The sequence below is a fragment of the Ranitomeya variabilis genome, chromosome 1 (genome assembly GCF_051348905.1).
Source record: "Ranitomeya variabilis isolate aRanVar5 chromosome 1, aRanVar5.hap1, whole genome shotgun sequence".
Lineage (NCBI taxonomy): Eukaryota > Metazoa > Chordata > Amphibia > Anura > Dendrobatidae > Ranitomeya > Ranitomeya variabilis.
The window spans coordinates 23937825-23947155 of NC_135232.1; the positions used below are offsets into that span (position 1 = coordinate 23937825).

A 9331-nucleotide genomic window follows, 5' to 3' on the forward strand; every position below is an offset into this window, starting at 1 on the left:
TGCAGAGGATAAAGGGGGTGCTAATGAGATGAGCAATCCGGGTATGGGTAAGGGGAGCAGGAGTGTGGTAGAGCGCTATTTTACCTGATGCTGCAGTAGAGAAAGGCGCCGTACAGAGTGTCCTCCTGGAGACGCTGGTGTTCCAGCGTTACTTCCGGGTTTATGGGCGCCGACAGGGGGTCAGCTGACCCGCTGCGTCATCGGCGTCACCTGACTGTGTCGGCCGCGCATGCGCAGACTGGGGGAGAGCGCTGGGGAGATCTGCAGGCCAAATGATGCCTGTGTGTCACATAGAGTGTGCTGATAGCGCCGCACAGCTATAATGTTAAAGCCGCAAAAGGGGGTAGATTTAGTGGACACTGCAGTATGTAAATGAGAAGAAAATGAGAACTGGTAATGAAGTGTAAAGGACAGCAGAGGTGCTGTATCTAGGAGTTACAAGCACGTATAAGGGGTAGACAAGTAAACACTTGCATGATTCAGGGGTAATTTCACCATTATCTCCCTACTCTGGCAGGCCCTTGCCCATACCCAGCATGGGCACCCTTTCGTAATCCTCTTACCAAACACAGGCACAGCTCCCGGTTTTCTCCAATAAGAAGCTCACATCTCACGCTACTTGTCAGGATTCACCTAAATCCGTCACTGTTGTTGTCTGATCACCTTGCTAATGACATTTGATTTTCTGTATTTCATGTCTTTTGAATACAATACATTGTATGCTCAGAGTGCATCATGAATTTTGTCTCTAAAAAATATATTTTTTTGTATGTATATATTACAGTATTCAAAAATCCTGTCTGATGAAGGTCCTATGTTTGGACCGAAAACGTTCATGTTGAACTGGATGCACTGAATAAATGATGTTTTGACTTCACTACAAAAATTCTCTTGAGTGCCAAGTATATTTTTTGATTTACTACGGGTTGGATACCTAACTTGAGCACCTCTCAGATACCCGGAGTGCCGTGTTCTACTATACTATATATTGGATCCTTTCACGAGCACCTGGGACGATGTCAAGTGAAACCTTCTCCTTCAACGCAACAGAAGTGGCAGATATCCTTTCCAAAGTGACCGCACCCAACGACTTTCTTCAAATCCCTACTAAAGAATTAAAGAACCGTGACCTGGAGCGTGAGTCCAGACGAGCGGTTAACCTAGAACTACATATCATCACAATAGCTGAGTACCTCCGAGTCCAGAGGATCCCACGGGGCCTGAGGGTCTCTCTACAACCAACTTTTTTTAGGGAAGATAAAGATTATTGCACTAAGTTCGAACACATCCTGAACAAATGTTCTGCAGATCTTATGACTCTGACTCTTTCTTACCTCCAAAAGAACCTGGAAACGGTGAACACTCAAATAAGTGCCATAGAAAACCAATTGATCAGCACCATGCCACAGGAAGAGTACCAGGAACTCAAACTGAAGAATCAAGATCTTCTAAAAACACACAGGGTGGAAGTGGAAAAGAGGAAACGATCAAAATTTTTACGGGACACCGAGGACTATCTGCAGAACCGGGTCTATCAATGGCGAGATACTCGGCATTCCTCCAGACGACACAGCTCTTTAAGCTCATCTGGCTCTGTCGACAGCAGACCTGGCACCTCAAACTCTTCCACTTTCCACTCTTCTTCTTTTTTAGGACACAGTCGTGGCCGTCAAAGGGGAAGACGAGGCGGGGGGGCCAATGCCGCCGTGGAAAACAGAAACCAGATGGCGACACGCTCGCAGGTAAGGATCTCCCTCTGGTAGTCAACATTTCCTCAAAAACCCTGGACACTCATCAACTGGCTGTACTCCAGAAAGGTCTTTCCTTCTGCCCAATGTATAAGTTCAACTCGTTTGAGCTTAATATGGACCTCCAGAGGTTTTTTCGGAACCTCAGACTGCGTGTCCATTTTTCGCAACTGCCTCCCACATTGAATCCTCCAAGGCAGGATAAGACCCTACTTGAACTTCACGATCTAGGGCTACGAAGCCAAAGTGGATACATGCCTCCACGATCGAACCCACCAGTGGAAACTTTTGTTTCCCTTGTTGAAAGAGACATCTACACGTTGACCCGCAATATGGACCGGGGGAGATTCCAGTTCCAGACTAATCTTTCACACCTGGAGAAACTCTCTTTGGAGCAACTAGCGTCTGATAAGTCTCTTGTAATCAAACCAGCTGATAAGGGCGGGGCGACAGTGGTTATGGACAGGACTGACTACATTGAGGAGATCACTAGACAGTTAAGTGACACCACGGTTTACAAGGTAATACCCCACAATCCCCTTAATCGACTGGTCCAACAAATTGCACCCGTTATAGATTTTCATTTCCAAACAGGTACGATCGACAGTAAAATGAGGGACTTTCTGATCAAAAAAGACCCTATCACCCCCATATTCTACGTCCTGCCTAAAATTCACAAAAGACTGAACAAACCACCAGGCAGGCCCATTGTCTCCTTGACTGACTCAGTCCTGTCTCCTCTATCTATGGTACTTGAAAAAATCTTAACACCTCTAGTTAAAACCACACGCTCCTTTGTGTTGGACACTAATGACTTCATACAGGTCATTAGATCCTTGGGCCCTATGTCCTCTTCCTCCTTGCTAATCACCTGGGACGTTAATAGTCTCTACACGTCAATAGTGCATGAAAAAGGTATGGCAGCCACGGACAGACTTCTGAGCGACAACAAGGTAGACTTTAAAATACGTCATCTCTGCGCTGACCTTTTAGGTTTGGTACTTAAAGAAAATTATTTTATGTGTCAGGATACCTTTTATGCCCAGCAACAAGGCACTGCAATGGGCGCGAACGTGGCGCCCCCTTATGCCGTGGCGTATATGGCTGCCTTTGAAAGCGACTACGTGTACGACCATCCCCTCTTCAAAGACCATTGCAAGGTATGGCGGAGATATATCGACGATATATTCTGCGTCTGGGACGGCCCTATTGAGTCGCTCCTTGTTTTTGACCAGCATATCAATAACATCTGGCCCGAACTTAAATTCTCTATTCAACACGACACACATAGGATCAGCTTTCTGGATACCCTGGTTTACAAGGAGAGGGATGGCACCCTAGCAATTGACCTATTCACCAAGCCCACTGACCGTAATAGCCTCCTACATTTCACCAGCTGTCACCCACCCTCGGTTAAAAACTCGATTCCAAAATCGCAATTCCACAGGGTAGAGAGGATTGTCTCTGATATGGAAATTAAAAAAGTTAGACTGACTGATATGGAGCACAAGTTCCTAGAGAGGGGTTATCCCCGGGGGGTCCTGACAGAGGCCAGAAGAAATCTATCCAACACTAGACCCAAGGACAACCAAAAGAGGATTCCTTTTGTTTCCACTTTCCATCCATTCTCGGCTTTAGTACAGTCTACCATCAAAAAACACTGGAATATCCTAACAAAGAGCTATCCTGATATCCCAGAATTCACGAGACCGTTCCTCCCCTGCTTTAAACGAGCAAAAAACCTTAAAGATAGACTTGTCAAGGCTGACGTTGGGTCAAGCACAATGGTCCCCAGGCAGACTTTCCTACAAACTCAAAGACAGGGGACATTCCCCTGCTTGAATTGCCTTCAGTGTGGCAACATACAGAGGGGCTCCTCTATTTATCACCCACAAACGGGCAAGGCAATTCCCATTAAAGGATTTTATACTTGTGAATCCACGTTTGTGGTATATCTTATCAAGTGCCCATGTGGTTTAGCCTACGTGGGGGAAACCACTCAGATGGTGAGGGATAGAGTGGCTCAACATAAGTCCACGATCAGATGTAAAAAAACACATCTCCCCCTCCCACATCATTTTTCTGAACAAAACCACAGCATCGCTCAGCTCCGGTTCCAGGTTCTGGAGCAAGTCGATACCCCTAGGAGAGGTCAGAACCGTACCAAAATGCTCCAGAAAAGGGAAGCTTTCTGGATCTACACGCTGCAGACTTTAGAACCTAAGGGACTGAATAGGGACTACGACGTCTCAGCTTTCTTGTAAAATTGCTGTGTATACTGCATTGTGATTTCAATTTATGCTGTATAAGTTATATTAACTTCTTCTTTTCCTTTATATCCTCACAGAATCGTTAGCTGCACCACTATGCACTGAGCACCGACTATCCTTCACATGGTATAGTATTTCCACACCATGCCGTTTTAATATAGAGTATTAGCTTTGTCTCTATATTACAGTTGTGTGACCACCAATGGGATTGCCCCGGGGTGTTTACTTGTCTACCCCTTATACGTGCTTGTAACTCCTAGATACAGCACCTCTGCTGTCCTTTACACTTCATTACCAGTTCTCATTTTCTTCTCATTTACATACTGCAGTGTCCACTAAATCTACCCCCTTTTGCGGCTTTAACATTATAGCTGTGCGGCGCTATCAGCACACTCTATGTGACACACAGGCATCATTTGGCCTGCAGATCTCCCCAGCGCTCTCCCCCAGTCTGCGCATGCGCGGCCGACACAGTCAGGTGACGCCGATGACGCAGCGGGTCAGCTGACCCCCTGTCGGCGCCCATAAACCCGGAAGTAACGCTGGAACACCAGCGTCTCCAGGAGGACACTCTGTACGGCGCCTTTCTCTACTGCAGCATCAGGTAAAATAGCGCTCTGCCACACTCCTGCTCCCCTTACCCATACCCGGATTGCTCATCTCATTAGCACCCCCTTTATCCTCTGCAGCACTCTCATCCACAGCGAGTACCTCGCCCCTCTGCAGCCCAGACCCGTCCATTGCATAAGGTACTGTGTCCCTCAGTCTATGATAGCTCCTCTATAGTTCTTATTGGCAATTCCTTGTGACTTTACCTAACGTGCCTAGACTATTTATTTGGCACCATCTTCATATCTTGCAGCGCTCTCTGCATCAGCGAGCATCTCGCCCTCTGGCAGCGCATTCTCACATACTGCATAAGGTAATTTGTCCCTCTGCCCTAGACTTACCAGGAGGTCCTCTATAGTTCCTACGGGCATGCACTCACATTTGCCGCAATATGTCCTTCTTCATAGGCGGGACCATACCTCCTGGATTTTGTCTGACACTGGCTCCTCACGTGGGCCCATACAGACACACTGTGTATTCCAGGTATATAACAGAATTACTCCGAGTGGGGGGACTGCTTACATCTACACACAGCATGATGTGGTTTGGCAGCTATCTTGATTCTTTGGGGTGTATACACAGGTCCGGTGGTCACACACGCTATATACCTCGTTACTCACTCTAACACACGGCAGCTCGATGTTTTAGTATACTTTTGGTTGTATATTCATGTATTGTTACATGTTTTACGTATCTGTGTTCTTGTGTTTTAGGCAGCTCACCCTGCATGATTCAGGGGTAATTTCACCATTATCTCCCTACTCTGGCAGGCCCTTGCCCATACCCAGCATGGGCACCCTTTCGTAATCCTCTTACCAAACACAGGCACAGCTCCCGGTTTTCTCCAATAAGAAGCTCACATCTCACGCTACTTGTCAGGATTCACCTAAATCCGTCACTGTTGTTGTCTGATCACCTTGCTAATGACATTTGATTTTCTGTATTTCATGTCTTTTGAATACAATACATTGTATGCTCAGAGTGCATCATGAATTTTGTCTCTAAAAAATATATTTTTTTGTATGTATATATTACAGTATTCAAAAATCCTGTCTGATGAAGGTCCTATGTTTGGACCGAAAACGTTCATGTTGAACTGGATGCACTGAATAAATGATGTTTTGACTTCACTACAAAAATTCTCTTGAGTGCCAAGTATATTTTTTGATTTACTACGGGTTGGATACCTAACTTGAGCACCTCTCAGATACCCGGAGTGCCGTGTTCTACTATACTGCCCTATCTTTGAGTCTGACCTCCTCTGCCAGGAAAGACCATGGAGCAAAGCTGTGGGAGATACTACAGCTGGACCCATGACATAACGCTCTGAATGAGGTGTCTCCTAGATGTGTAGGATTGCTGAGAGATCCATGAACCGCTATATTCACACTTCCATCAAGAAATAGTAGCCATAATCCTGATACCCATTGCTGAACAACCAAGGACAATTCTTGGGTCATGCTGTGGCTGTAGGTGCAGATCATGGGAATTTTCCAGAACTCCAGATTATTCTGAGAGGTAACACCTGGTTATATGAAGCCATGTGGGGTACTTGGTACCGGGTCTGGTACTTAAAGGGGATTTCACGGATGCGGTCCGTGGCCCTGGGCACCCAAATAAAAGGGAATGTCATTAAAGGGGTTTTGAATAAAGTTTGTGTTCGTGACGCCACCTGTGGTTCTCGGTCAGAGGTGACCGACGCTGCTTAAAGGCGTCCACTGGGGTGATGTTATGGCAGCGTATAGCTTCCCACAGGTGAAGCTGGGTCCCCAGGGCTCCCGGTGTATAGATGAAGATGGTGTGTGGTGTAGCAAGAAATGGGGGACACAAGTTTGCAGTCTTTTTACCTGTTTTACTGAAGAATTCAGGCAGCCACAGTCCAGGGTACCAGATCACAAGTACAGGTAAGGTCCGGCTGGCTTGAAAGCTAGTTGGGAGTACCCTTTACCAGGTGGAGTTAGAAGCCTTCCCTCTAGCGCTGTGGTGTAGTCCCTTGCTGCCCTAGGCCTCTCACAAGGTCCTCACGTGTTCTCTCTGTCCACCTTGTAGGTAGGACACTAACCCGTATGACAGGTGGCTCGAGCCTTTTTACAGGATCTCTATCACGACCCGGGCTCTATGCACCACTGTGTCTCCAGGTGTCAGGGCAGACAGGTGACTTGCAATCCAGCTGTCCTGCCGGTTCCTGCTGTGAGCCATGGTGTCCCTCACAACCTCGGTCTTCCGGCTACCGGTGTCTGCGCTCTGTAGGGAGGTAGCCCAGTCGCATCTATTCTCCCCAATTCTCACTCTCCTGCACTCCACTTCTCCAACATGCTCTCTACAATCTGTTCGGCTTTCTCTTAGTCGTTTTCTAGGAGCTGCAGCACTTCTCGTGGCTGCACGGCCCCTCTGCTCCCTTCTCCTGTCTCTCTGACAGGAACTCTCTCTCTTTCCCTCCAGACCAGAATATATAGGGGAACCACCCATAAGCTGGATCAGAGCTCCCCCTTCCGGCCTGGAGTGTGAACATGTTGTATGCTTGTGTTTACCTGATAAAGAAAGATCCTTCCTCACTTCCAAGCGTGACATCACTCTCCTTGTGAGGAAAGCAATGCCACTGTGACAACCAGGAACCTGGGGTGTCACATATGCAGCTACTGGAGGACAAAGTATCTGTGCATGATCCTGTGATCAATGCCTCCTCTATCACAGTATATAATGGTGGACACGTTCACACACAGATAACTTTTTTGTAAGGGGATGATGGATACATTTTCCATCTACTTAGAACTTAAAAAAAAGATGAGCCAGAGTATATGTTGGTAGAAGTGCAATGCATAAGCGTGCATTCACACTGTAGATATTTAACAAACAGAACCTAAGATAAAACCAAAACAGCAAATACCATGTAATAAGTAAATGACTAGTAATAGTACATGTAAATTACATAGGGCAGTTGGTTTACACTGTTTTGATCAAAAAAGTGTAAAAGCCATCCCACCGCGACAAGGTGCACCCAAACGTAAAAGCCATCCCACCGCGACAAGGTGCACCCAAACGTAAAAGCCATTCCACCGCGACAAGGTGCACCCAATCGTAAAAGCCATCCCACCGCGACAAGGTGCAGCCAAACGTAAAAGCCATCCCACCGCGACAAGGTGCACCCAAACGTAAAAGCCATTCCACCGCGACAAGGTGCACCCAAACGTAAAAGCCATTCCACCGCGACAAGGTGCACCCAATCGTAAAAGCCATCCCACCGCGACAAGGTGCAGCCAAACGTAAAAGCCATCGCACAGCGACAAGATGAACCCAATCTGGATGGTACCTAACTCTTGTAGTTCACCTCGCTATGTTCCAGCAGACGTCCAAATAGATAAGGGCAGAGAAGGACTGGGGCAACGTCTGTGCAGCGACCCGTCCGTTGAAAGCTATATGAAAAAATGGAGAGTCCAAAAAGGGTGAGCTACATCCCTTGTTTATACCAAAGTACAAAAAACTGAAACGAAACAAAAGAAAACACATTGTGAGATAAACTGCAAGAGTTATAGGTATTGTCCTGAATGTGTACACTGTGTTGCGGTGGGATGGCTTTTATGTTTTTTTTTTATATCAAAATTGTGTCATCTAAGTTCCCCATGTTATTAACATGTACTATTACTATTTATTTACCTATTACAGAGTATTCGTCCATTTTTATCTTAGGTTCTTACTTAGAACCTAAACTAAAAAAAATGTTATGGCAGTGAGGCAAAAACAGTAAAACTCCAGCAGCAGTCTCAATACCATTTTAATTTCAGGGGTGTGGCCTCCCTCTCCTGAGCTGGAAATTGCATTTAGAGGCTTCCCCAGACAGGTGTCCATAGATTGGGACCCGTTCCTTTTGTCTGCCCTTATTCACACACTAAGGTCAACTCTGACACATGGTAAGGTTTTTAATATTAGACAGCGTAGGACCGTTCCGATCAGACTCTGTTATTTAAATGCAGTTTTGCTTTTTACTTATTTAGTTACAGCAGGGTTTTTGCTCATTTTGTTTCTTGCAGGTTTTGTATGTTTTATGGCCAATGTGAACATGTGTTTATGTGCTGCATGTAGACCAACTCAAACCAAGCTCAATTTTTGTGTGATTTTTTTTTGCATTTTTATTGGGAGCCTAAGGAAATTTTCCACTTTTGGAAAACCCCTGTCCCTCAGCTTCAGTTTGTGTAAAAAAGAAAAAAAACCTGTGCTATACTTTCCTTCCCTGGGTGCAGCGCTGAGTCTCCGCCGCTGCTCCCGGTATGGCTGCCGTCACACTATCAGTATTTGGTCAGTATTTTACATCAGTATTTCAATGTCTATCCGCTATTTCATCCTTCTTCTCTGCTAGATTTCTGAAACTTAACATGGACAAAACAGAATTCATCATCTTTCCCCCATCTCACGCGACCCCCCCAACGAACTTATCCATTACAGTAAATGGCTGCCCACTCTCCCCAGTCCCACAAGCTCGCTGCCTCGGGGTAATCCTTGACGCTGATCTCTCCTTCAGACCACATATCCAAGCCCTTTCCACTTCCTGCCGACTTCAACTCAAAAATATTTAACGGATCCATACATTCCTCAACCAAGAATCTGCAAAAACCCTAGTCCATGCCCTCATCATCTCCCGCCTCGACTACTGCAACCTCCTGCTCTGTGGCCTCCCCTCTAACACTCTCGCACCCCTCCAATCTATTC

The 9331-nt window shown here is 46.2% G+C and overlaps 1 protein-coding gene across 1 annotated transcript; it reads left to right on the forward strand.

Moving 5' to 3' along the window:
• Positions 1 to 610: 610 nt before the first annotated feature.
• Positions 611 to 5458, forward strand: LOC143803305 (uncharacterized). The gene is made up of 2 exons (XM_077281397.1): positions 611 to 4144; positions 5341 to 5458. Exon 1 carries the CDS (start codon positions 1298 to 1300, stop codon positions 4010 to 4012), a length of 2715 nt encoding a protein of 904 aa, XP_077137512.1. The 5' UTR covers positions 611 to 1297; the 3' UTR covers positions 4013 to 4144; positions 5341 to 5458.
• Positions 5459 to 9331: the final 3873 nt, after the last annotated feature.